This window comes from Acipenser ruthenus, chromosome 22, assembly GCF_902713425.1.
Source record: "Acipenser ruthenus chromosome 22, fAciRut3.2 maternal haplotype, whole genome shotgun sequence".
Classification (NCBI taxonomy): Eukaryota; Metazoa; Chordata; class Actinopteri; order Acipenseriformes; family Acipenseridae; genus Acipenser; species Acipenser ruthenus.
In genome coordinates, this window is record NC_081210.1 from 1,021,636 (window position 1) to 1,048,903 (window position 27,268).

At 42.7% G+C, this 27,268-nt stretch overlaps 2 protein-coding genes across 5 annotated transcripts in view; one reads left to right on the forward strand and one right to left on the reverse strand.

Annotated features, from left to right (window-relative positions):
• LOC117973722 (uncharacterized protein C7orf50 homolog) overlaps positions 1–27,213 on the forward strand; it is a 54,013-nt gene extending 26,800 nt beyond the window's left edge. For all 3 annotated transcript variants that reach the window (XM_034926849.2, XM_034926850.2, XM_058995730.1), the window contains exons 3-5: positions 23,388–23,605; positions 25,815–25,896; positions 26,134–27,213. In XM_034926849.2, coding sequence (XP_034782740.1) covers positions 23,388–23,605; positions 25,815–25,896; positions 26,134–26,313 — 480 coding nt within the window. In that variant the 3' untranslated portion in view covers positions 26,314–27,213. The remainder of the gene's footprint in view (positions 1–23,387; positions 23,606–25,814; positions 25,897–26,133) is intronic.
• On the reverse strand, positions 1,420–9,166 carry LOC117962370 (probable G-protein coupled receptor 146). Of its 2 annotated transcripts, none has more exons than XM_034926848.2 (2): positions 8,889–9,166; positions 1,420–4,344 (listed from the first exon to the last, which is right to left on the reverse strand). In XM_034926848.2, exon 2 carries the CDS (start codon positions 4,299–4,301, stop codon positions 3,300–3,302), a length of 1,002 nt encoding a protein of 333 aa, XP_034782739.1. In that variant the 5' UTR covers positions 4,302–4,344; positions 8,889–9,166; the 3' UTR covers positions 1,420–3,299. The 2 variants fall into 2 exon arrangements, with proteins under 2 accessions (XP_034782739.1, XP_034782738.1); XM_034926847.2 differs by lacking the exon at positions 8,889–9,166 and adding an exon at positions 5,169–5,485.
• Positions 27,214–27,268: the final 55 nt, after the last annotated feature.

A 27,268-nucleotide genomic window follows, 5' to 3' on the forward strand; every position in this document is an offset into this window, starting at 1 on the left:
CGCATTAAATTAAATTAGCACCACAAAAAATGCTGACCCTAATGGTTTGACTAGACTTGTTCATTTAGGGTCATGTCTAATGTTGTTTGTAACAGTTACAGCACATTCTAGCAGGCATGAATGAAGAACAGGAGGGGTTGGAAGCTCTCAGGAATCGGGGAGACAACAGTGTAGACCAACGAGTGAATTCCTCACCTTTTCAAAAGGGGATTTGTTGCGTTCATGGATTATGTGTCTGTGGGTTTAATTAAGAAGCTTGTCATTGTTTTGAAGTCTGAGCAAATTATAAGCTTGCTTGTGTGTGTCTCTCTCTCTCTCTCTCTCTCTCTCAAAACATTGCAGACATTGTGAAGAACAGTGATAGTATTGTGTGTGTTTTACAAGAGGCGGAGAAGACTAGGAGTTATTTTATTTTATTTTTTCGTTGTGAGGTGCCTTGTCTCTGCAGATGATTACAGCGTGTGCTTAAAGCTGCTCCCTTTCAGTTCTTGTCAGCGCACATCGTACAACAAACATCATTGTGTGCTTCTTTCTGAGGTGGTTCTGAATGAGAGCTGCAAAATAACAACATCATCACACACAGATACATGTTAAATACAGGCTGGATGCTTCACAGCCTGTCAGTGTACCTTGTACAGTACATGCAGTCACCTACAGTATGCACACTCTCTTTGATGTGTTTATGTGTGTTTGCGTGGAAAGACTGACTCTACAAGCTTCCCGTCCCTGTAAAACCCGGGAGGTGTCCTCTGGCCTGGCCTGGCTGTTGCATCAGTAACAGATGGTTTTATTAAAGGCCGTTCTCTGTGTATTCCCTTCGAGCAGACGCTGTGGTTTAAAAAGCAGATTAAAGCATTGTCCTTCATGTACGAATGTATGTGTGTGTTTTATTTATTTATTTATTGGTTCCTACTGTGGCTTAAATGTGATCCATTCCGGGTGATTTTATTAGAAATCAGGACAGTGGAAGTATGAGACGAGGCTGCTTTTAATATTGCCAGTCCAGAATAACCGTGTGTCCTGGACAAGGGTTATGGATTTCTTCATGTGGTTCAGTGGATCCGTGTTGGCCACAGAGCCACTGCAGTGGTTTTTTTCCATGATCCAGGGCGTAGATTGCGTCTTTCTTTTGACGAGAAACATTCGTCTACGATTTCAGTTGTAAAGATGGTGCTCTGTTTGTCAGGTGGGCTGATGTAGTAACACATGCAGTAGCTGCCCCCCTCCCTCCTCCTCCCTCCCTCGCTTGGCTGGTGAGGTCACAGTCATTAGGAACTACCTCTCTTTTGTCTGTTCCAAAAAAGAATCCCTGTGCAACAGTGAGGCTTCTTTGTGATGTCATGATTCTGGAGCCAAGCAGCAAGGAATAGGAGTTTTTTACTGTACGATTCGGTCAAAAAAACAAACATTCAGCCAGTGTGAAATATTACTGTTAGTTTATTGGTTTGACAGACTGCAGATCAATATAAGAACAACATAGTGGGTAATCAACACAAAAGTAACTAAATATAGCTCTGTGAGAAATAATACTGTATTTCAAGGGCACTCTTTCTGGTGAGTATCTAACAGACAATATACACACGCTTTGTATTTTATATATACAGTAGCATTCACATCCTGGAAATGATTTTACATTAAAAAGCTTATAAATTTAAATTCTAGACTTTTTCATTTTACATCCATGGGTTTAAAAAAAAAAAAAAGACACTTCAAATATACAGTACTTTTTATTTTTTTAATATACAAACATTTTACTTTTATTGGCTCATTTATAATCTACAGACATGAAAGCATTCATATCTTCAGTGGTCAGTGGATCAAAGATGGTTAATTCAATGTGCTGTCTTTGTTTTGCTGTAAAGGCAGAGACACAGGGGCCAGAGAGACGGGAAGGACCAGATCACCTAATTTGGTCTTTTTAAAAAATAATAATAAAATGTAATAATAATTTGAACGTGGTCATGAAAGGGGTTAAGCCTACTGACAACACTACTGTTGACCTTCCTGTAGTTAACAAGAACCGAGGTTGTTCAGAAAGGACCCCTGATTTTATAGCATTGTTACAGGCAAGGCCAGGAAGCCATTGCTCATCTAAAATGTTTATTAGGATTGCTGCTATTACTGTTGAACCATTGTGTTTTCCAGAAGTCCATCTTCAGCCTGAAACAGAGGGGTTTGTTTTGGTGGTAGAACGCAGGGTTACTGTAACCCCTAAATTATTTCATGAGATTCTAACTGATCTTAATATCTGACAGAGGACAAGAGGGGGCCCTAGTGCACTCCAGTTATACTGTGGAACTTTAATCAGAAGTAGCAGAAGTAGAATTTCATCCATACCTTCAAAAATAACCAATCAAAAAACATTAAATAAATAAATAAATAAATAATGAAAAAAACCAATCTTGTAGACAAACATTCCGGGCAGTGCCTTCATCCCTGACTTACACTGGTTTAAGCTGCTGAAGGCACAAGCCAACACGTTTTTGTGTGTGTGACTTTAGTTTCTTGGTAATTTTTTTTTTTTTTTTTTTTAACTGCTGCGTCTTAGCAACACAAACAGAACGCAATGCCCAGAAATGATGCATTCCAAAGGTAGGAAAGCAAGCCAGACAGCCATCCAAAAACACGATTTAGGTGGGATTGTTGTGCAAACTGTTACATTATCCCAGGAAACTCCAACGCCTTATCTGCACTACAAAGAGCATCCAGTACACTCTCCACTACATTTGTTTTAAAAGTTCTTCCCAGAATGCCTGCTAATAAATTCTCCCCTTGGCAGTCAGTTTTGGCTGAAGCGCTCGTTGTCAGCACTCTATCAAACTGGTTTGGCATTTTGCTTTGCACATTAAGTAAAACCATCGAGCTCTCCTTTCCTGAGTCGGGATATATAGGAAACCTGTGAGGTGTGTGCATTGTAAAAACTTGGGTCTGCACTCTTGGTGCACGCATTAGAGTGGCGCCTGCCTTGCAGAGCTGTCCTGCCTGATCTCTCTCTCTCTCTCTCTCTCTCTCTCTCTCAAACTAAAACAGCACTTAGTGGTTTCTTGCAAGTGGCTAGCTCAGAGAAAAGTTCAACCTTTGAAATACCTCACTGAGTGATGGTACATACCAGGTGTTGCCGGTATATTACAAGCACGCTTGTGCCACATTTTTCTTCTTTAATTTACCATGATTTTCCAGAGATGACTACTTACTTATTTACGTCTGTCTCCAACACCATCTCTCAATGTGGTTATTCCTGCATAGACTTAAGTTTTAGTTCTGTGTGTTTTAAGTATACTTGCACAGCTCCTGGTTCTTCAGGTAACCACCTGCTGCTCTGGAGATCTCTCCTGGGAGCAGCCCTGCTTCCCACAGTGCAGCTTGTTCAGGAGCCGTCGCAGCTTCCATGAGAAGTTCTTGTTCATGTGCCTGTACATCAGAGGCATGGCGAAGCTGCTTGAGAAAGCCAACAGTTTGGACAAACCCCTAACGAAGTAATACATTCTCAAGTGCTGTCCGTGAAGGTGCCTTCCTTGAATCCCGGAAAGCATGTGCACCAAAAGCGTTGCGTAGTAAGGCGTCCACAGAGCGAACTGCACACCGACGGAGACCAGCAGCAGCCTGTGCACTGAAGGGTCCAGCCTCCCAGAGTCCTGATCGAGGGGCGTCGACTCTTTCCGGATCCTCAGTATCAACACCAAAGCGTAGAACACCGCTATGGCGGGCACGACGTACCCGATGAACATCATGATGGCGTCCGCTGCCTCTTTGTTCTGCATCTTGGAGCACTCTATGATCTTGGTGGAGACGTGGTTACAGACGTAAAACAGGAGGGACGAGAAACTGGTGAGCACCGCCCCGCCCCAGATGAACCCGCAGACGTGCTTGGTGTTGTAGACGCTGGACATGTAGGTCCTGGGCAGGGCGCGCTCGATGTAGTAGTCCAGGCTCAGCAGTGTGGTGGAGTACATGATCACCAGAGAGGAAATGTTGAACAGAATGAGCAGGGTGATGTACACCTCGTTGTTGAAGTCCCACGTGGCCCAGTGGGTGTAGCCGGGGCCCAGCAGCTGCACCGGCGCTACCATGTTGAGCACGAGTCCCGCGATGGCGATGTTGACAAAGTAGACGTCTGGCATGGTCATGGACACCTTGTTGCAGAGATTGACGGTCACCAGCAGGGCGTTGTAGCACAGGCTGATGGGGAAGCAGACGATGAGGTAGAAGAGCGAGGAGAAGGACAGGATGAGACCCAAATCTTGGCAGAGCCGCTGGTCCGAGCTGTCGTCTGTCTCGTTGGAGCTCACGCAGCTCCACATGGCGACCTTCCTGCTGTGGGTCAGTCCCTGGCCACCGGTTCAGCTGGAAGAGGGGGAAGAAAAAACAATAAATAAATAACTAAAACAAACAACGGAAAGCACACTTTTTGTCTGACAGTCGGGAGTTGTTAATGCGAGGAATCGGTGATGATGATCAGGTGCTAGACTGACCTGCAGCGGTATTTTATTTAATTAAGTAACTGGCAGTCACGTAAAGCCGCGAGTGCAACTGTTGTATAGCAGGAACATACACTAGATAAAACTGCTAACGCCGCTCACAATTATTAGCTATGTGCCGAGTTGCGTTTCCCACAGTGCAAATCCAACAGAAGAGCCAAAAAAAGAAAGAAAATGACCACGCATTCTCGGTCATGGTGCAATTTTAAAGTCATTATATAAGCGTTTTATGATGTCTGTTACTCTAAGTAAAAAAAAAAAAACAACATTTGGTTAGATTGTATATTTATTTTTGAACCGCTATTGTATCTGATTTCAAACGACACAACTATATACGTAATTATGATATCTTAGTACCAGAATTGATTTCTAAAACATTATTAATGATTTAATATAAACATTTTTTTATTTTTATTTATTTATTTTTTTGGTTTTTAACACAAAATAACGTGCGATTATTTCTGTATGATTTGTTGTCCACTGTTTCGATGTATGTAACCACGCGGGACATTAAACACACGCTTTTTAATCTCACAATCATTTTCTAAATTCCTGGAATAACATTAAGACTCCAGTCCCAATTTAGACCCAATGTTAAGCGAAAAGAATAAAATACACTAACACTTTTTTTTTTGTTTAATTACTTAAGTACAGTACAAGATTACATGGATACAATTTAATTAAACTCACCCCTTGCCGTGCCTTCTACTGTAATCCCAGTTTTATTGTTGTTGGTTGCGTTAGAATGATAGCGTCCAGTTTAGTGATAGTGATTTATACTAGCCAAAGTGGAAAGTAAAGCCAGGCAGAGCGCTTACAACTATTGTTTTATTTATTTATGTATTTATTTATTTAAGTTTTGCTTCCGACGGCTCACATCCCGGTTCTAAAGAGAGAACACAGACACGGTGTGGTGCTTTTTCAGAAAAGCTCTGCACTTGTTTTTATCCTCAGACGAGTACATTTTTTTTGTTCTTTCTCGACTTGGCCGTCAAGCTAAACTAGCCCCCTCCCTTTAGTATTTACAGCCAACGTCGTGATAAGAAAGAGAACACCCCCGACCCGCCCCCATCCTTTCTATTTTTCCGGAGAACCGGACTCGCTGCACTATTTAACCCTTTTTGAGATTTCTATAGTGTGGTGTGTGTGTATATGGCTCCGTTTTGGGGTTAGCAACTGCTTGCATGACTCCCAGTTCATTTAGTTGTCGCTTCTTTTTAAATAAATAAAAACAAGTCTACGTTATGTTTTTAAATGCAAAAATGTTAATTTTAAATGGTGCATGCGCTAAAAAAAAAAGCACGTGGTTTTTAAAAAAGAAAAATCTATTTTACAAAAAAGATCAAATATCTATGCTTGCAGGGGCATTTAATAACATTTTTTTTGTTCTATATTATATACAATAGATAGTATAGCCCGCCCTAGTCTCTGTTCCTCAGTTCTAGTTTCTGTTGTGCTGGGCAGGTATAGCATCTAATCAAATAGATTCTCCTTTTGAAAAGGTAGACCGCTTTCATTGCAAAACAATACTTTCAAACGCGACAAAACACTGAGCACACTCGAGTAGAACAATGAAGATGTCACCTTATGTGTGTGTGAATAAAACCCGTTTATTTTGCAACCTGATGTGTAGACCTGGGTACTCGGTACAAACAGGGTAAAACGAGCTCTCTGGAAAGAACACCAGCCACTCTGCCCTGGGACAGGTGTAAGAAACATCCCCTGCAAAGCCATTCAACCAGAAAGGCATGTCCAGGTGTCTAATTCCAGATCTCTGAAGAGGCAGCTGTGAGAGCGTGGTGGAATACAGGCTTTTGCATGCTGTGAACGCTGTGTTGGTTTGAATGATGTCCTGGGATGGATAAAAAAAAAAAAAAAAGCTCTCTGTTTTCTTTTCAGTGGATATTCTATACCTCTGCGTGAAAGAACCTCTTCTCTCTCGTTGCCACACCCTCTGTCTCACTGGGCATAGACACTCGGAGAAATGCACAGCACTATTTACACAGTGTGTTAAGAGAACACACTGCAATAGGTGAACTCAATTAAACAGCTTGGATTAGCTCCGAGTCATTTGAAGATCACAGTAAAACACAAATGGGTTAAAATGCTGGAGTACTGAATGGGAGTCAAAGGGTGGCGGAAAAGCTTGCAAACAGGAGTCAGCCGGCACGCTGAACAATAAGACATTCTAGTGATCTGCATGGGCATGGCCAGCTTCGTAGTTGTAGTAGTGAAAATAGAACAAAAATACAGGTGTTGTTTTTTTGCTGAAAACTCAACCAGAGATGTTCAACGTTAACCTTTTTTAACACCAGTGGGGTTAAAAAGGTTCACATGCTTTATATAAAAAAAACACACCTCCACCAGCATGGAGCTACAGTCGTTTTCACGAGAAAGCAGTCAATCATTAACTTTTTTTTTTTTTAAATTATTTTCTTTACGCAGAACGTTTGGTAAGCTTGTTATATTGTAACAAAAAAGGGTTGTGTGTTAGGGAAAAAACTGGACTTTAAGCCATCATCAGTCACTGACTCTTAACCAACCCGTAGGGGTCACTTCAGCCTTTTATTTTAGTGTGTCATGTGGTCATATTACGTTCTAATTTTAGCTATGAAACAAACTTTTCATACTTTTTTTAGCCCAGGCTATTATATGAATTTACTGTGAGGTTCTAGGGTATATAAAAGAGATTCAGAAATCCGAAAAGGAACAAACATTCTAACCACAAACTTTCGTAACTGTATTTAACTGTTTTTTTTTTTTTTGTTTTGTTTTTTTATGAGAAAACAGCTGCTGAAAGACTCGCTTGTTTAACAGTGCGACCTGCTGAAACTTTGGGCACGGGCATCTGGTAAGGCCTGGCTCAAAGTGAAGCTGATGGGGCATTACAAGAAGATAGTGCCCACTTGAGCGGGTATTATTGCTATTACAAAGGAGGATACAAGGAAAAACCATCCTACTGTGCTGTCACAAACTTCTGGGAACAGTGTGTCTAATTGCTGTCCTTCCGTTTAGTATGTCCCCAGAGATCATGCGAGTGTATGGGAATGAAGAAAGCAATGCACTTGTTTTAGTTCTGGTTTACTGAACTTCTGCTAAATGGGACTGAGAGTATTTGGGAGTTTTTTGGGGGGTGTGAATGATGCATCGGTCCAGTTTTGTTCAGCTTTTTGAAATCTTTCGTTTTAACCTCACGTGGTTTGATCTTGTATGAGAAAATAACAGCCTGGTATCTTGCTGCTCCAGTTTCCTCTCTTCATTCTGCTGCTTGCCAATACTGAGAGGAGTGAAAGGATCACAGTAATATGAGGCTGGCTACATAGTGGAGTGAATTGGATAGTTCCAAATGTTACATGTGTAATGCAGTACGCCCCCATTGTCTTTGCCACTCTTTGATATAAACCCCTATGTATTCTTCTTGCACGTTCCTGTTACCGGCCACATTTCACTCATTCACAGTTTGGATTTAAAAGAAGCCGTGTCTTTTAATGTTCTTTTGTAAACTGTTAAGAATAGATAGGAAACCTAATCCTGGATTTTAATATCCCAGGGACAGGAGTACAGTATATCTGCGGTGTGGTGGGCAGGAGCTGATAGAAACAGTAGTTTGAACTACAGCACCCAACATGCACACTAGGAGTACAGATTATTATAGAAGCTAGTAGACTGGTATTATCATTGCATCAGCGCACTATTGATAAAGCATTAAAATGATTTTGTAATTACCTGTAATTTTACTGCAGGTATATGTTAACCTCCTGTTTTTAATCGCTTTGTTGAATTAGAATGCATTGGTGTTGACTCGAACTGTTGTTTTTTTTTTGTTGGTAAATAAAAAGCCCTTAATTTTACACTGATTTTATTAAAGGGGCAATTATCAGTTTCATAACTACTGGGGTCAAAGGTTTTTTTTTTTTGTATTTTGTATTTTTTTTTTTTCACAAGGCAATTAATGCTTTGCATACAGCCCATAATTTGCGGTGTGTTATTTGTGATGTTACTGTTTTTAAGCACTATCTGATGTCAGTCGTGAGCAGTAGTTAGCAGACGACGCAAGGCGTTTGGTCACAATGTTACAACTTCTAGATCTAGTATAATTTCAATAAATCTCCTTCCCCGGCAAAACTTCATTACCGGCCCCTTTGCAGTTATCGCGAAAGCGCTGTGTAATGTCATAACAAAACTACCACTACATTATATATATATATATATATATATATATATATATATATATATATATATATATATATATATAATATTTTATTTAATTTTTTTAAGCTTGTGCAATTGGTCTTTTACTGAAGTCAGAATCGAGACAGAATTTTCGTTACCGACTGCACACAATTCTAACCATCAACCTTCCCAAAACAACGCTGCTTATAGTTCTAGTATCTGAATGTGTGCACTCACCTGGCAATTGCAAGCAACTCTCAAAACCTGTATATGCAACTAGGCAGGCATTTGATTCCCATGCAGTTCCCCTGACATTCCTGGTGCTTTTCCTGACTTCACCTGGCCAAAACGACGCAGGTCTTTTCCAAGAAGCAGAGCTGCAACTTTCTGCTCCACACACGAAAATGATTTTCTTCAGTAAACCGTACTCCGTATACCAGCTCTAGTGCTCTCTGCAAAAAAAACAGCCTACAGCAACTGCATGCTTCTAATAATCCATATGGCACTGAACTCGACTGTGTGTACACACGTGATACCTCGCTCTCTCGCTCAACAAATCATTCTAGTACAGGCCCCTCTGTCTACTGATTGGGTAAACGGGGGAGGGGTGCTCCCAAAAAAAAAAGGTTTTAGGGGAGGGGAGGGGAGGGGGTGGGAGCATTAATCTGCAGGGCTCTGTCACACTGCCCCCCCAGAGGCCCCTGCAGTATGTATATGCAGCCGTTCATGTGGAACTTTTTTTAAAGCTGTTTTCTGTTTTCTCTTCCTAGAGTTGTTTTGTTTAATACTATTAATATTTTTGTTAGGCATAGTAAGAAACAAACCGCGTATCGGCTGCTTTCACAGCCCCCTGATTTAGCTTTGATCCTTGGGGTACCTAATGTTAAGTTATAATTTACGTTTATTTTGACCTAGCTATGCATCATGACCGGTTATTTTTCTCCCTCCTCAAGATAAAATCAGTGGTGCATGCAGATAGTATTTTGTATTTCAACAGCTTGCAGATCATTCAGTCTCCTCTTCCCCATTGCTAATAATAACAAGCAAGCTTTAACGGGCTGGTCAGGACATGAGTCCAGCTGGAGACCGCTCAGAGAGGAAGACCATCACAGAGAACAGTTTGCCAATAGGAATTTACAAGCACTGGGAAAATAAAAATCTGAAAGGGGCTATAATGCCAAAAGAACAGATTTCAGTTTGGTTCAAAAGGGCATTGCTATTTTGAGAAGCAAAAACTAAACTAAAAAATACCACACTGTACTAATGGTGTAATGCACTTTAGAAAAATCTATCCTTTTGGTAGAGGAGGGATTGCAGTGTGTTTGCATGGGGAAATGCATTCCCAGTCCTTTTGCTGTAGTTTGGGTTGTATATTTTAGAGTACATCCTTGCTGGTTGAAATGCATGCTTACTAAGCCCAGTATAAGGTACCCTTGTAGATGCTGGTAGACTGGCACTGAGGGATCTGTAAGCTGCCCTGAATGAAAGTGTGTTACTGGCAGTCAGTCCTGTGTCATACCAGGACGCTGCACCAGTCAACACTGCGGGTAGACAGCTGGCTAGCTGTCTTCAAAAGAGGCAGACAGGTCATTTTGATGAGGAACATAAATTACTGTACCAGACACAACAGCATGGAGACTGATCAGCAAAATAACTAAGAAATTAACAAACGACAGGCGCATAATAGTGACTCTACAGTTTCCTAAGAAGATTGAAGGATTACAGTAACACGGTTTCTCACCTACTTAAAACAGTTGTACTCTTAAAAGCAATGTGTAAATGCACACTGGTGTGTGTGTGTGTGTGTGTGTGTGTGTGTGTGTGTATACATACATACAGAGGGGGCTCCAAATGTTTTCAAACTTCTAAAATGCTCTGCAGTTCTGCATTAGGATGAAGTTCCATTTAGAATGAAGGTGGTGTTCTGTGTGAAATGTCCAAGATATATTACACACACTGTCAGGCCCGGCACTAACACTGTGCTGTGCTGTTCATATGAGTAACTGAAGAGATTTTGCTCACCGGGGTTGATTCATTAATTCATGGCCCGTGGTTATTTGGACCTACCCTGAGCTTTTCAGTGTTGGCTGATTAGAGCTGACAGTTTGCACAACAGAAATGCAGAAAGACCCAATTGGATTTTGTTACGCACGCCACAGTGCGACTTATTGGAGTCTGCCGTTTGTACCATGACGGAGCAGCTGCAATTGTCACACGAAGCCTAGCTGTGAAAATGTGTAATAATAATAATAATAATAATAGTATTAACGAGAGAGAAGCAGGAAGGTTGGGAATGGAACGGGTAGGGTTACTCATTGATTTGCTCTCTGTGTAAATGACTTGTGTTAATCTCTGTGTCTCTCTCTCTCTGTGTGTCTCTCTCTCCTCTCTCTGTGTCTCTTTGTTTAGTAATGATTACCCTGGGGCACTGCTTGATGCATTAGAGTACAGTAGAGTATATTATCATCTAATCTAAAGCGATTACCATCTACAGCACATTCCTTACAGTTTACACTCCTCCATGCAGACAGACTCGTTTCTATTCATAGGTGGAATTCAGTGCAGTATTGTGCTGTGGTCCAGTAGAAACTAACCCAGTGGATATTCTGCAGGAAAGAATGGCATTGTTGCTGTTCTGGATATTTTTCAGAGTAGACAGAAAAGGTCATTCAGAAGGAGAAACGTTCCCATAATAATGTGCCAAACAAGCACCAAATACATGAGCGCAGCTTGTTAGATTGTGCAGAGCACTGGAGAAATGTAAAAAAAGTGATGTTAAATGAGTCGTCTGCTGGAGAATCTATACACGGTTTAGGTCTGTAATCTGTGCAGGTTCAGTTGCCAGGTCACAAACCCCTTTGCATGTTTGCCCAGTTCAATTGTGTTCCAGTATATTATGTTAAAGCAAGTTATTTGCTTTGGAAAATGCAAATGTGCAAGTTGCAAATCATAGAGAAAACTAGCAATGCGCTTTCAGTTATAAAACTTTAAACCACACAGAAAAGAGCACAGTGCACATTTGAAACTGGACCATATCCAGCCTGGGATTACAACCAATATACTGGAATATCTGTGGTAACATCAGCCTAACTACGCAGTCACCAGCTCACTACAGTAAGTGACTTGCTCAGGGTCACACAGTTAGTCAGTGAAGGAGCCGGGATTTGAACCGGGGACCTCCTGGTTACAAACCCTTTTCTTTAACCACTGCACCACACAGCCTCCTTACTGTAGCTCTGAACTTGTGCTTTTGCCAGCATTTTGAGCGGTGTATTTCAGAGGCCTCTGTGACCCTAAAGGAGAGTAATGACTCATGCGAGCTGTGTTGAAATCCTTGAGTGCTCTGACTTCAGACGTGAGAGAGCGGACAGGTTTATGGCTGTTTTGTGACAGAGGCCATTTAAACTATTATCTGGTCCCAGTTACCTGCTGCATTCACTTATCCCCCCGCTGGGGTACGTTGAGACTGTGGAGGCAGTACAGTACGTTACACTTTAGGGTTGCATATATCTGGGAAATCGCTTGTTAAATGGTTCGGAATCTCACTAAAGACAGCATGGAGCGAGTTCCTCCCGAGACTCTGTTTCTCCTGTAATTCTGAGCGGTCACACAGCTGCACGTGTCTCTGAGCCTGAAGTGAGCATAACCCTACAGACACCCTTTTTAGAAATGACACGGGTAAGAATTTCAGATCACACACACACCTGCTTCCTGCTTTTACTGTTAGGAGTACAATTATCCCCAAAGGGGTGTGGTTTAATTGAAAGGGGTCTGTATCCTTCAAATCCACCTATCCACTCATCTGACTAATCCTAACTGATTGCTTGCTAGCTTTCAGCAGGCTTACTAAGTATAAGTAGCATTTGAGTGCAGGATGCGCCCTATAGCCTGGAGATCGCTGGTTCGAATCCAGGCTATTCCACTGCCAGCCATGGACGGGAGTTCCCAGGAGGCGGCGCGCAATTGGCCGAGCGTTGCCAAGGGTGGGGAGGGCTTAGGTCGGCCAGGGTGTCTTCGCTCATCTGCACCAGCAACCCCTGAAGACAGACCGGGCGCCTGCACAGTGAAAAGAGGCAGACGGCTGACACGTTTCTGAGGACGCGTGTGCTCGTCTTTGACTCTCCCGAGCGGGGAGCCAAAAAAATGGAGCATTTCCAAATTTCCAAAGAAAATGGGTTAAAAAACAATTGGCGATTTCCAAATTAAAAAAAAAAAAAAATATATATATATATATATATAATATATATATATATATATATATATATATATATATAATATATATAATATATATATATATATATATATAATATATATAATATATATATATATATATATATATATATATATATATATATATATATTGCACCCGTTGATACACAAGGAAGCTTTATAACCTCCCTCTGCTGCATGGCTGTGTCTGACTCAGAGAGACCTAGCAGAAACCTGTTCTTTCGTTCTCATTTATTTCTCATGTTTTCTAACACTTGACAAGAGTGACATGCTTACTTAAATATATCATTGGTTTCATTAAAAGCATGCTGTTGGTCATGTTCTTCGGTTTGTCCCCTATTGTTTGTCATTTCCTTTCTTTGTTATTCTGCGGTGTGACTATTGGGGTTGTCTTGCAAAATCCTTTTCCTTAGTTTGAAAAACAAAACAATACCGAGTACTTTTGAATCATGATCTCCAGCAGTTTGTTGTTCATCTACGTCAAACAAACAAACAAAAAAAAAAGCTTTAGCGCAATTATCAGAAAAGGGACTACCTCCAGCCTTCAGTACATTACTTCCCCTGTGTCTGCAGGCGTGTGGAACCCAGGGCTGTGCGAAAACAAATTGTTCAGAGCAGCGCAATGACGGAGGCAGTGTTTCAGCTGCAGGCACCACACTTCGATTAAGATAATGCGGTGGAGAATGGGGTGGGGGGGTGGGGGGGTGGGGGTGTTCTGAGAGCAGTAAGCTTGAGCAACGGCGTGACGATGCCCAGATCTAGCAAGTGCAGTGGCCTGCATGTCAGAGCTATCTGCATTCAAGATCAGGTTATTACCCCTATATAAAGGAGAGGAAGCTGATAAGCATCTGAGCTACCCTGTGGTGTGCCTCTCCAACACGAACATGCTTCCCTCATCTGCTGAGGAGTGGGGCCCCAGTTTAGCTCTGGCTCAACACTACAGAGCATCTATTCAAGAGTTTACTCCAGTCTTGAGTTAGCTCCTGTTTTTAGAAAGGAGAAGAGAGACACCTCTTGATTTTTTATATATGTGTGTGTGTGTGTGTGCAGTAAATGCTTTGAAAAGATGGCCCTATGAGTCTCATTTTGAATTGTCAAGGTACAGAAAGGATCTCCCCTCCACAACAAGCCTTATGATTTCTATTCTGTGCAAATTTTTTTTTTTTTTTCTGATTTTGTGTGAGGTGTCTCTTAGTGAGATGTAATGCAACTTTACAATGAAATGCTTTATCTGAGATGGAGCGCTCGACCGCAGTGCGTATTGATTCCAAATCGAGATGTATATTGATTAAGCCTATGCTGTGCGAATGGAAGTTCAAAGCAGAAATGTCTTCGTTGGCATGCCACTCATCAGGACTCGGGATGGACCCAGCCTCTTTAACCCTTTCAGTCCGTCATTATTTTTGTGCAGCTGAAGAATGAAATCTTTAGTGAGGATACATGAGAACAGGGCAACATTTTATAATTTATTTTTTTATTTTTACATATGTTTCTACACGACCTCGGTGGTTTCTGACAGCATGTGTTAACATACGGCACAAAGATAAGGACTGAAAGGGTTAAGTGCTGCCCATTGAGGATTAATGGAGGTTTCAGAGGCACACAAGCTTGCAGTTGAATTATGTTTTCCATGGGGGGGGGGGGGGCACTGAATACATTTATGGCACGTAAAGCCGTGTTTGGCATAAATAAACACCTCTCTCTCTGATCTTCAGAATTGCTGCCAATCGTAGTCTGTGTGCGATTCAGTTTTCTTTCTGCGATCCAGCAGGTGCTCTGAGAGCCAGGAGCAGCAGAATCCTTTCAGCCCAGCAAGCTGAGGAGAGGCCAACAAGGTTCAGATGCCTTTTTTGTTTGTTTTTTTTTGTTCAGGGTAGCAGCAGCATCACTCAGCTAAGCCGACATGTACAGTACTGTGCGTCTCTCAAAGTGCTCACCCTGAGGCTGCAAACAGCCTCTGATCTTTAACAGGTCTCTGTCTCGTCTCGGATGTTTGTTTAGAGGCAAAAGCATGGGAGTGTTGGATTTTCAGGTAGACAGAAGCTACATTTGCATTGCAGTTTGAGCAGTGACCCCTGGGCTTAATCCGCTTCATCCTCAGGTTAATTCGGCTCGCAGTGAAATGCATCAGAAATCTGGACTGTGGAAAGTGTGGAGAGGGTTCTAAAGTGGTGGATTTTTGCCATTTGCCTGCGTTGGTGTTTTTTTTTTTTTAATTATTTTTTATATGCATACAGTACTCCTGGTAAATGGTGGTTCACTCCAACACAGAGGAAGGTAGTGGCGTTTGTTAATGCACTGGTTTACAGAATGACCCTTGGTTGTAGCACAAGAGTGTAAGTGTTGCAGTGGACCCTTCCCATCCTGGCTAATAACCGCTTGTTTTCATGATCTCGGACCTGTAGGCTTTCCTGTATAAATGTTGTAGTCTACAATGTATACTACAGGCGATTTATCCAAAGGAAATATTTAAGGGGATTGCAAATAGTTACCACATGTGGGGTGTGTGTGTGTGTGTACTGGAAAAGGGATCATTGTGGGGGTGTATTGGAAAGCTTGTTGCCCAAGCCAGTTGATAGACTGCATCTGCTGCTAACAAGGGATGGTAGGTTAGCCATCTATAGCTTTAGCGAGGAATCCATCCATTGCTGTTTTATAAATAGGAGTTAATAGCTCCCATGTGTTGTTTTAGGGTTTGCATCTACACTTTCCGATTTTTATAAGGAAATCTGCAGTTTCCCCACCTGGGGTTACGTTAGCCGTGCTTCTTGACTCGATGCGTACGGTGTGATTTTTCTTGGTTTTTATTATTCTGTGGTATAATGAAGCCTGTGCAGCAGGATTGGAAGGTTCTTGGCATGGCCTGCCCCCTTGCCGAGGACAGCAGCGATACAGATGAGAATAATAATATTTATGATGATGATTATTCTACAGAACTCAAACAGCTCCTCCATTCTCTGCTTCAGAATTAAAGCTCCCGGTGCCTCAACCTTCTCAGAGTAAATAAACATTGCTCTCATGTTTCACCAGGCGCAGGGCTGGGTATACATTATTTATGCCTCCTGAGAGAACAAGGTTCTGGCTGTACTGCGTGATATTAATTGGGAAAGGGAGAGCAGAGCCTGGCTGTGTACCCCCTGCATTAGTTACTGTTAAGGGACACCTGGGTTCATGAGAATAGTTCAGCTGCCAAAAGGTCTAGTTGTGTTTCCACAAGTGCTGGTACAAGAATTTGAATATTAGTACAAACATGAAATGCTTTGAGAGGCAAACATGACAGTGTGTTGATATTCAATAAGGTTGCATGCAAAGGAAAATATGAATTGAGAACGCCGTGTTGTTCCCAGCACCAGTGCCCCCAAAACATGTTTGCATACCTTGCAAGCAAGCCAACTCACATGCCCGGCTAATCCTGAATGAATCTGAAAAGAAAGCTGTGTGAGGCTGGTGCACAGCGCTTTTCATACAGGATTAAAACTAATTCAAGAAAATAAACTGGGGGGGCAACGTGCAAAGGTGAACATGCTGCAGTTACTACAGGAACCCCTGCGTTCCATCTTTCTGACACATTCTGTTAATAATAATAATAATAATAATAATCCAATTCCTGTTGTGGTTGTCATTGTATCCAGCCAGTGAGTAAGTGATGTGTTCACCTCTGAACAGCCGTCTCCTGGAAAAGCCTTTCCTTTCTGAGAAGCATGATGCTCTTGCCTGAGCGAACCTTCCCTCAGGGCAGTCCCAAACCAAACCAAACAAACACAGGCAAAGCAAAGCCCATATTCCAGGGCATGCTGTAAACAAGCGCCCAATCCACAAGTCTGCTGCTGGTTAATGGAAGAACATTTTTGTCTTTCCACCTCCGCTTCTCTCTTAGGTAAGGTGGTGACGTTTCAAACCTGCAGGTTCAGAGGGGGCCCCTCTCTTCCTCTGAGCGCTCTATTGATGCTGGCTCGTTGCAGAAACACGGTGTAATGTGTTTTTGCAGGACCTCCTTAGCACACTGCCTGCTCTCTGTGGTGCACAGTGTGTGTGTTTTGTCGTACTTGCTCAAATTTCAACCCACCTTGTCACAGATTTTATCTGTTTTCTACCTTGTTTTTAAACCTGTGTTTCCAGAGCAGAACACACTGCCTGCTTGTATCAGTATCGCCATCAGTTGTGGCACCTACCCAGGGCAGCTTAGACTGATTTTAAAATATTAACTTTTCTTTCAAGTGAAATATAGTATATTCTTAATTTTACCTTTTTTTTTCTGGTTTTATGCATCAACTAAAAGCGAGATTGGCTAGCATTGCTAGGAGGCGGGACTGAGGGAATGAGTGACGGTTGACAGTTGATAGTTGACAGCAGTTTGTTCAAGAGAGGTCTGGTAGTTTGAGTGCTTGTGCTTTTCAAATTGTCATGCTGTGTTTCTGCAGCAATGCCCAGCACAGAAGCCTATTTCACTGGAGATCGATAAAGGCATGCTCCAGGCTAGAAATCTTGCTATGATTTTTTTTTTATATATAGTTGTCTCCTGTTCCATTTTCCAAATCAGAGTCTCTCTTTATTCACTCTCTAGGAATGCAAAATACTAGAAACTGAACTTTTATTACAGCCTTAAATGAACGAATGCCAAACAAATTACCTACGTTTATGGTCGGTTGTGCCAGAGGTCCTGTTTGGGTTGCACTGGCCAGGTGCCTGATAGCTGCCAAGAGCCCTTACCTTGCATTCGGCAGCACAAAGGATTGTTCTTTTTCCAGAGCCAGCTTCCTGCAGGACTTTTCTGCTTCAGTGGAGTCCGCAGAACCCTTCCAAAGTGGTTTCATGTGTTTTCTGCCCTTTGCCTCTTTTGTGAGGAGCTTTATGTACAAGTGCATTTGCTGGGCACCTCCAGCCTTGAAGTAATAGCCTTTTCTTTCTTTCTTTCTTTTACTTTCTTTCTTTCTGCCTCCATGCGTCAGTTTAGTTTCTGCTCATTTCCTCTAATGCTGTTTTGAAGAGAAATTACTTTAAAAGCATGTGCTGTATATACGGATTAAGTGTGGTTGTGTGTTTCCTGGGATGAAAAAAAGCCTTGAATTTACTGATCCTCTACTTATTGATATATTTTTAAAATTTAATCCAAAATGACTTTCTTGGTTTCGGGTGCAGGATTAGTCTGCTTGTAGGATTTGACTTGAAACACTCCTGTTTCCTGTGACATTACTTGAGCAATACGGTAACATTTGAGTGTATCTCAAGACTTCTAGACACAGATTCACTGCTTTTATTGCTGTTCAACCATTTAAAGATGTTTGTAATTAATCAGGAATAGCTTTTAAACTTTAAATAACTTTCAAAATGCTCAATCAGAACGGTAGGAAATAGTCATGTAATAGTCAGAAATAGTGCCACCTTCAGTACGTTTCAGCGTTTTTCTACTTGACTCTCTGAAGAACACGCTAGTCGGCGCTACTTGATGTTTAGAACTACCTTCTCAGGGTTTCTCCTGGAGATACAATGGGATCTGCTAATGTTATTGTTTTGCTTTGAAGTGCAGCACAGCTTCCAACCCAGTAAAAAACGGTTCTGGACTGGACTGCTGGTAATGATGCGAATCAAACCCTGAGAGCTGCAGTGGCCCAGTTATCAGGTTACGGCAAGGAGTGGGGAAGAGTCCATTCAGACACTTACTGACTGGCATGGGCCCCTTCTCCTCAGCACAGAAGTGCTTTCCTAGCTCCCAGGAAAGGTTGTACATTCGTACGAAGGTCGTAGACCCCTCCCTCCAGCTTGTAGATCAGACACCCTCATGCTAATATGTGGCTTCATTAAATATGATTATGACACAGGAAAGAGTCCAGGACCTACTCTTCCTTTTATTTTTTTAAAAAGAGTTAACACACACACACACACACACACAACCTTGTTTTCTGAAGAGTTTTGAATAGGAACAATTGCCTGTTACTTGCTCCAGTTTACAGAGCACTATACTCTCTCACATTTATTTCAGGACTCTGTTTTATGGAGAGTAAATTCCGTTGTTTTTTTTTTTTTTTTGTTTCTCAATTTTGACACAATGCAATTCCTTTTTCGTATTGCTTTGGAATTCCCATATGATGAAAGCGCGGTGGGTGTTAACGTAATATCAAAGGGCTTCCAGTAAGCAGGAACGAACAGTTCTAACTACCAATATTTGTAAGTTCATGTGTCATGTTTCCCAGAAAAGATGTGATTAATTCTGGGTAATTACTGTTTCACAAGGAAAGGGAATCTAGAGTTTCATATCTCCAGCAGCCAGCGTGAAAAGAAATGAGAAGAATGGGAGGACACACAATAAAAGGGAGAGCAGACCAAAACACCGTTATAAATATTTGGTTTTGTGTGTTGCTACATTTTTTGTAATCTGTGTGGGTTTTTAGTTTTATTTAAGAGTCACATCATTATGGGAATGCAGCAGTGGAATTTGTTTTGTTCACGTTGATGCCAGAGGGGTAGGGGACTTTGCGTTTCCATTGAGAAAGGCAGGTGGGTGCAGGGGAGTGGGGCTGCAGGCACAGAGATCCAGGGAATGCACAGAATGCCTGTGTAAGCTGGACCCTCCTTATGAGAAGTATGCGATTTAATACTTCAACTGCAGCCCTCCCTAGCACACTACCGGAGATATGGGGGGGGGGGGGGGGGGGTACGAGCGCCAAAGCATGCTGTCCCAGTAGTTAAAGGGTTTAATCACACTTTTTATATGAAATGCTAACTACTGCTTTTAAAATTAGATCTTTAAAGAAATGCTTAGCTGTATGACCACCCCCACCCCTTTTTTTTTATAAATTTTTTTTGATTGAGTTTGAAGTACAACCAATGAAGACATTGGGTGCCAGGAGGGCCAACTTTATTCTATAGCGTTCTCCTTTGAGATTTTCCTAATTTGATACTCAGCGGAATTGAAGACCAGACGAGGTCAGAGGTAATATTGTTTGTGGCAAATAAGAGGGGATGGGATGTATTTTAAAACCCTGGGGTTAGCACTCCTTTAAGCAAGTATTACAATACAGTGGCACCCAAACGTAGTCACGGCAAAAATAAGAACTCCGGAACACAAGCATTCCCAAAGGTCCAGATCTGTGGCTTTCTACAGGGCTGGATATTCACTTTGTGATTTGGCTACCAGTAATACATCCAGGGGGGTTCCCAGGGGGCGGCGCTCGGCCATTTGTGCAGGGAGGGTAGCGTAGGGAGGGCTTAGGTCGGCAGGGCAATCCATGGTTCACTGCGCACCAGCGACCCCTGTGCCTGCGGGTCTGCAGTGGAGCCGTTCAGATCTGTGTTGTCCTCTGGCACTATAGGTCTGGTGGCTTCGCTGTGGATCCGCAGTGTGAAAAATGATGGATTGGCAGGAACACGTTTTGGAGGACGTGTGTGTCGGCCGCCGTTTCCCCCCCGAGTCCCCGGGGGGTTGTCCGTCCTCCCCCCACCCACCCCAACCTAATAATAATGTGTGGCTTTGCTGGAGTAGTGTGCTGTGAAAGGCAATGCTGGTGAACTGAATGTTGTTGCATGCTTGTGTTTTGTGTGCGTCGTTCGTTTCCTTCCCCAGCTAGCGAGTGTTACGTGTTTTATACTGTAGCTGTTCAGTCCCAGTGGGGTTGTACAGTTCTGTGCTTTGCATTCCTCATTTCTCTGCTTGATCCTCCCTGTCAGGGGGGCCTCTCGTGCTTCTCTCATGCTCCAGAATGCACATTGTTATACACACTCTCCGCCAGCTCGGAAACATTTCTGCTCTCAATGATTTTATGGGGGGGGGGGGGGGGAAGACACACGAAGTCCGGCAGACCTAGATCTTTGTGTTTTTTAAAAGCTGTGGATTTTTAATTGACATCAAATGTGAACTCCTTTTTAAAGTGTGCTGCGAGGGGAGGGGGGTGCAAGTGTTTGAGTCTGACCAAGCAGCAGATCATCTTGGTTCACTCTCATTCCCAATCTAGGCACCTCAATAAAGGCCTCATTTCCAGTTGGCATCCTTGCAGAAGTTTCCTTCTGTAAATTTTCTCTTTTTTTTTTTTTAATGTGGATTTTGGTTAATAAAAATGAATGCTTAGATGTGCATAAAAATATTCTGGGGGCTTCCTGTTCTCATTTCCTCCTTTCTTTTTTCTTTCGTTCTTTCTTCCAGGAGTCGTGCTTCTCAATGGCTGGTAATACTCTTGGGATTGGGGTTAGGGTGGGATTGCTATAAAAAGTCGGATCATCTCTCTCTCTCAGATCTGTTTTATGAGAAGGAACGCTCACAGACGGTTGGAACAGGGTGGGGTGGTTGTCTCATCGTGTTGATCATAACAGAACGCAGCAGAAGAAATCAAATGGAATTGAGATTACTCAAATAAACCAGAGGAAAGGGGTGGGGGTGTGTGTTTTGGAAAGGCAGTTTGGAAGCCCACAGACTGCTATGGTGGGGGAGGCAATGCCAGAAAGGGGGTCTTGTGGGGAGAGAGATCCAAGAGGAGGCAGTTACTGAGGTTCCTTAGAGCCAGACACACACTCGTATTTCATTTGTATTTTTTTGGAAGAATGTATTGGGTGCAACCCTAGAACTCTCGTTTTTAGATGCTTGCGGTTTTGTCACCAGGTTTTGTTTGTATTATGATTATCGTATTGCAGATGCAGTAACCCTTCAGTGTCCCTCATTGGTCTGTATTACATGATGAACGTGATTTATAGTCAATGCAGTACAGCCATGCAGTCAGATTTGCTGCTCGGGTACAGTTGGTGACAAGGAGGAGAGCAGTTTTGGATTGTTATGTTTCCTAAAAGAATAAACATCACAAAGCAAGGTTCCTACACACTGTTAGAAATCCAAAAACATAAATCCTGCCCCACGAGGTTTCGGGCGCTCAAACCACAAGCAGCCTGGAAGAATCTCCAAACACAACTAAAGACTAGAAAATGGAAACCATGTGCGAAACGAGAAAGAACTCCAATACACAGAGAAGCAGAGACTGCAGCACGAGATACAAATTCAACCAATACAGAGGAATACGTATTCCTGTAGATATCAGCAAGACGTTTTAATCATCAACTGAACAGGATAGTGTGCGTTTTTATTAACACCTTTTAAATTGTAGCATTCGTTTAGCCTTGCACATGTTCATGTTAGTATCCTCTAGCGTTATTAATAACTGCATGACAAGCAGAGGCAAGGAGGTGCAGATTCAGTAAACCAGTCACTCCCTTTAAGAGCGCTGGGATTGACGGGGTCAAGCCCTGTTGTGTTCTACACCCCACAGTGGACTGGGAATAGTGTTGCCCCCGGATTTACAAAGGAGGCCCTTGTTTGCCAAACATCTCTGTTTATGAATCTGTATGTACAGTGAGGCAGGCTGTTTTATTAGATTGCAAGGATTTTCTTTTTAAACCTAATTGGGATTAGATCCGTACAGCTTCAGCAATTAAGAAAGCTCCCAATGGTGCCACATACAACCCTAACTGGACAAGTTTGGCATAACTTTTTAAAGTAAATTCAAACCAGTGAGCTTGGGTTGCAGATGCTTCAGTTTGGAGCTACCGAAGAGACCCAGATGGTTTGAAAAATGATCGTAATATAGAGGCGTGTGGCCGATGTCTTGTTATTAAAATTCATATTTGTGGATGAAGTCCTTTTTTGAAACGTGTACAAGGGTTTTGAAAATGTGTATTTTTGGGTACCACCATGCACTGCTAGGTTAAACCTTTCCCAAAGAGTTTTAATCCCTAGTGTGCAACGTGGAGTACTGCTAACTTTAACACACCTGTATGCTGAGGTCTCGTTACCTAGTTACCACGTGCAGGAGGCTGCAGACAGAATGAACGGCTGTTGGCCACGCCCTCATTAGAACTTCTGAGAATCAGAATTCTGACTCCTGAATTCCAAACGCTTAAAAATTCCAGCGCAGTTTCCATAGTAATTCTAGGTAATTAGCTGGAGATTGGAAACTGTAAATTACTGTACATGTACTGACTCTTAATGTGTTGCCATGGGCTCACTGCCCACCTCCTAGTCGCGTTGAGAGCGGCTCCTCTTGCAACAAAGACCTACAAGGTTTGAGGTAGGCGGCAAGCATTTATGGAAGTGTAATTGAGGCCAGAACAGTAGCAATCCTAATATCTCCAGTCTACATGTAGATCCAGGCCTCCAGTCACCCGTCACCTAGTTCAGTATGGGGCGACCCTCACTTCCTGAGCCAGACCAGACTGAAGTATAAATCTTGCTCAAAATACAAACACTTGAGCTTGGCAAACCCAGAGCAAGTACAAACAGAGAATGAAAACCTTTCCAAGTGTAATGAGTAATATCGTGTCATCGTTAACAACAAGCTGTAATGTGTGTTACTTTCCTCCAGCTTGCCTACAGTAATAAAATAAAATCTATATTCCCAGTGATTTGTTCTTTTCTGCAGCAGCCAACCTTTTTCATAAAGAGGAGTAAACCTGCTTTAGAATTGTAGGCTTTGTTTGTGAAACAACGGCTTCAGAGAGGTTTTTTTTTTTCTTTTTTCTTTTTTCTAGGAGCCAGAAGAGGTCCTCCCTGAGGTACAGGGAGAAGAGGAGGAGGAGGAGGATGAAGAGGGCTTAACGCCGGAGGAGAGGAGGATTCTGGAACGAAAGATCAAGAAGGAGCGTAAGAAGGAGGAGAAGCAGCAGATGAAGGAAGCTGGGGTCAGCGCTCAGGAGACGGAGCCTGTGAAGCCGTCCGGGTCGCAGATGGCCCAGGACTATCTGACCTGGTAAGAGAGTCTAGAGTCTGCTCCTAATGACTCGAGCAGTGTGACATTAGCAGGGGACAAATCGTCAGTCACACAAATTAACTGGGATAGAATGACAAGAAAGGCAGCCTTGGCACTTCGTCTATCCCATTGCAGCTTGTCCCTTCATTATTTTATTGATCCTGCTGAAGATCAGTTAAGTCATGAAGGACCTGCAATAAAGTGGACTAGCAGACTCAAAGTGACAACAAATGAAGTTGAACTAATTAAGCATTCGTGTCTAACGCAGCTGTCCATGCCTGCTGGATTCCTGCCCGTGGCAGCAGTCATGTGTCCCAAGCCGAAGGAGATGTTCCCATTTATTTGGGGGGGGGGGCCCAAGCACTGAAATCAAAACAAAGAAAGTAACGAAGGACAAAGCAACAGTTGAGCGGTTTATAATACACCAGATCCAGTATGTTTGTGTAATATGAAACCTCTTAATGATTTAGGACTATCTTCAAGTATCTCAATAGATTTCAGACTCGACCTAATTAAGATAAGTGTGCATCTACTTTAGATTACATGCCTAATATGGGACAGAGAGCTGCCGTAAGAAAGCTGGTCTGTTACACAGTGCTTGATGTCACATTTCACTTTCAGGGTGTCTGAATTAGTCTCCTGTAAATAGGACTACAGTGGGTATGCAAGGAATGACATGCAACTCAAGGTAATTGTTTTGAAAATGACTGTGCCAGTACTTAGAAGCGTGGGGGCTTAGCTATAAGAAGTAGTGAGTGTTGTGAGAGTGACGGTGTTCTCTGAAAGACAAGATGTTCATGCCATTGGGACGGAGCATTCTGATTTAGAACTCATTCAACACAAAAAGGGCCTGTTCATATAGACTTCCAATGACAATCAACACGAATCCCAAGTCTTCTAACTATCCCGAGTCTAACTTAACTATCCCGAGTCTTCTGTATTATTGGTGTTGCATTTTTACAAAAATCCCCTGAGCCTAGTCCAAGTTAATCAAGAATGCCCAGTTCTGGGAATGGTACGATTCCTGGGCTTTTACAAACAACAAGCAAGCAATTCAAACAAAGAAAGCCATGATTCAGCACATTGGCAGCTTGTACTGCAGAAGCGGGCAGTGGGTTGAATAAGTTTTGGGGCTGCTCTGAATTTTAACTGCAGCGGAGGCTCTTGGGCAGTGGGTTGAATAAGTTTTGGGGCTGCTCTGAATTTTAACTGCAGCGGAGGCTCTTGGCAGCACACAGAAGCGTTTTTGTCGTGTTCCACAAAGGAAGGCTTTTCTTGACAAGGAGCCCCCTGGGTAAGGTGGGCATGCAGAGTCAGCCACTTTCAGACCATCTCAGAATGAAACAACTGGACTCTTATTATAATATTACGAAACCCTTACTGCATAATTTATTTTTAAAACCACATAGGACTAATGTTTCAAGTCAGAAAGCTGCTTTGAAGATGGAGCAAATGTTTCTTTGCACCCTCGGTCAGTCTGTAAAAAAAAAAAAAAAAAAAAAAAAAAATGTGCATAGCCAATGCATAAACAACCTGGGGGAAATGGTTACGTCATTAAAACATTTTTAGGGGGCTGCCGAGTGGCGCATCCAGTAAAGGTGCTCCGCGTGGAGTGTAGGATGCGCTCTGTAGTCTGGACGTCACCGGTTCAAGTCCAGGCTATTCCTTTGCTGACCGAGGAAGGGAGCTCCCGGGGGGAGGGAGGGCTAGGTCGGCCAGGATGTCCTCGGCTCACCGCGTACCAGCGACCCCCTGTGGTCTGGCCGGGCGCCTGCGGGCTTGCCTGTAAGCTGCCCAGGGCTGCGTTGTCCTCCAACACTGTAGCTCGGAGGTGGCTGCATGGTGAGCCTGCAGTGTGTAAAGAAGCGGGCGGCTAACGGCTTAAAAATAATTGGACAATCTAAATTGGGAGAAAATAACAAAAATAATTGTTGACAACTAAATTAAAAAAAAAAAAAAAAAAACACACATTTTTATAATAACGATCACTGCAAAAGGAACTGTAATGAGAGAGAGAGAGAGAATTTAATTTGGGTGGCCCTGCGCTGTGCATCCGTTACTTTGTGTGTAATCCTAAACACTAAACTCACTGTGCTACCTTATCATTATCTGTCTGATTTGTACTGCTGTTTTTCTTTTAGCCTTGTTAAGAGTACACCTGTAGTATAACAGTCATTATTGACTTTCGTGTGTCTCGTTTGTTTTGCAGCTGGTCCAAAAACCGCAAAGATTGGAGTTTTAAAAAGACAAGACAGACCTGGCTTCTGAAGCACATGTTTGACAGTGAAAAGGTATGAAACACAAACCGTCATTTGAGTGGATAAAACAGCAACCCCCCCCCTCGGGGTAGGGAGGCAATTTGGAGAGAAACCAATACACCCCCACCTCCTTTTAATGTTACAGCTGGTTTTCCATTAGTGAAATCTATACAAAAAGTTCTCCTCCTGGGTCAGGCCTCCTTCTCGAAGTTCTCCCTGTCTCACTGACCGCTTTCTTCTAACCCCACCCCGCCCCGTCCCTTCCCGCAGGTTCCTGATGAGTTATTCGATGTGCTGCTGGAGTATCTGGATGGGCTGAAGGGTGGCGCTCGCGAGACCACGGTGAAGGCGGCAGAGTCCGTCATCAGAGACTGCGAGGATTCGGAAGACAGCGCTGCTGCGGTGAAGGCAGGACGAGCCAGAGAGGTCATCCAGCTCCTCTCCTCCTAAACCTGCCTGCTTCCGAACAGCCTGGCATGGGAGAGAGAGACTGGGCATGGAGGTGGAGACCGCAGCTGGAGAGGTCTGGATTGGTTCATCTGTCTGCCAGGTTTGCAGGGACGTTATCATCCTGCAAAGCGTAGAGTAGAAGCACAGCACACTTTTAAAAGCTGGAATGAAGCATGTGCCCAAAGCAGTGAATTGCTTTTGCAAGAATTCCCCGCAAACACAGCCAAACAGATGAACCAATCAGGGACGACAGCAAACTCCCTGGACGCTAGCTTAAATTAATCAATAGGCCTGTAATATCACTGTTCATTTGTTTTGTATCTGTGAATGTCCTGTATCAGAATAGGTGTTCAGTGAAGTCGCTAGCCTGGGACTCCTGCCAGGGTGCTGTATATTAGGCACCTGCAACGCAGAAGAGTATCCTAGGCTCGTCAGTATTCCGCCCCTTCCCGTCACCCAGTAGGAATCCTGGGTATTCCCACTTCTCTCGTCATTCTCCAGATGTGCTGCTGTTTATTAGCATACAGTTGTGCAATATCCTGGAATTCTGGTGTTCTGGACAGGCCTGTCTGTAAATTGTGTAAGCAGCAGATTCCTTTAGGAATGAAACAGTTAGGAGAAACTCTCCACCTGCCAACAGCAGATTTATGTCCCTGATAACCTGTCTCTCTCTGTCTTTCTCGTACATCAGCAATGTAATCCAAGGTATATAAAACTTTTTTTTTTTTTTAATGATACTGGCTGATGGTCCTTTTGCAGCATTTGACCTGTTTTGTTTTAATAAGTGCAGAGAATGTATTTTATTAATGTCAGACGAGTTTTCTTTGTTTTTAGTTTTCTGTACATGTTTGTTATAGTTCTTCTGTCTTGCCAAAATCCCATTAAAGCTGATGTCACATATATCTTGGCAATGCTTTCTAAATCTTCCAACTAAATCTAAACATAGATACACATC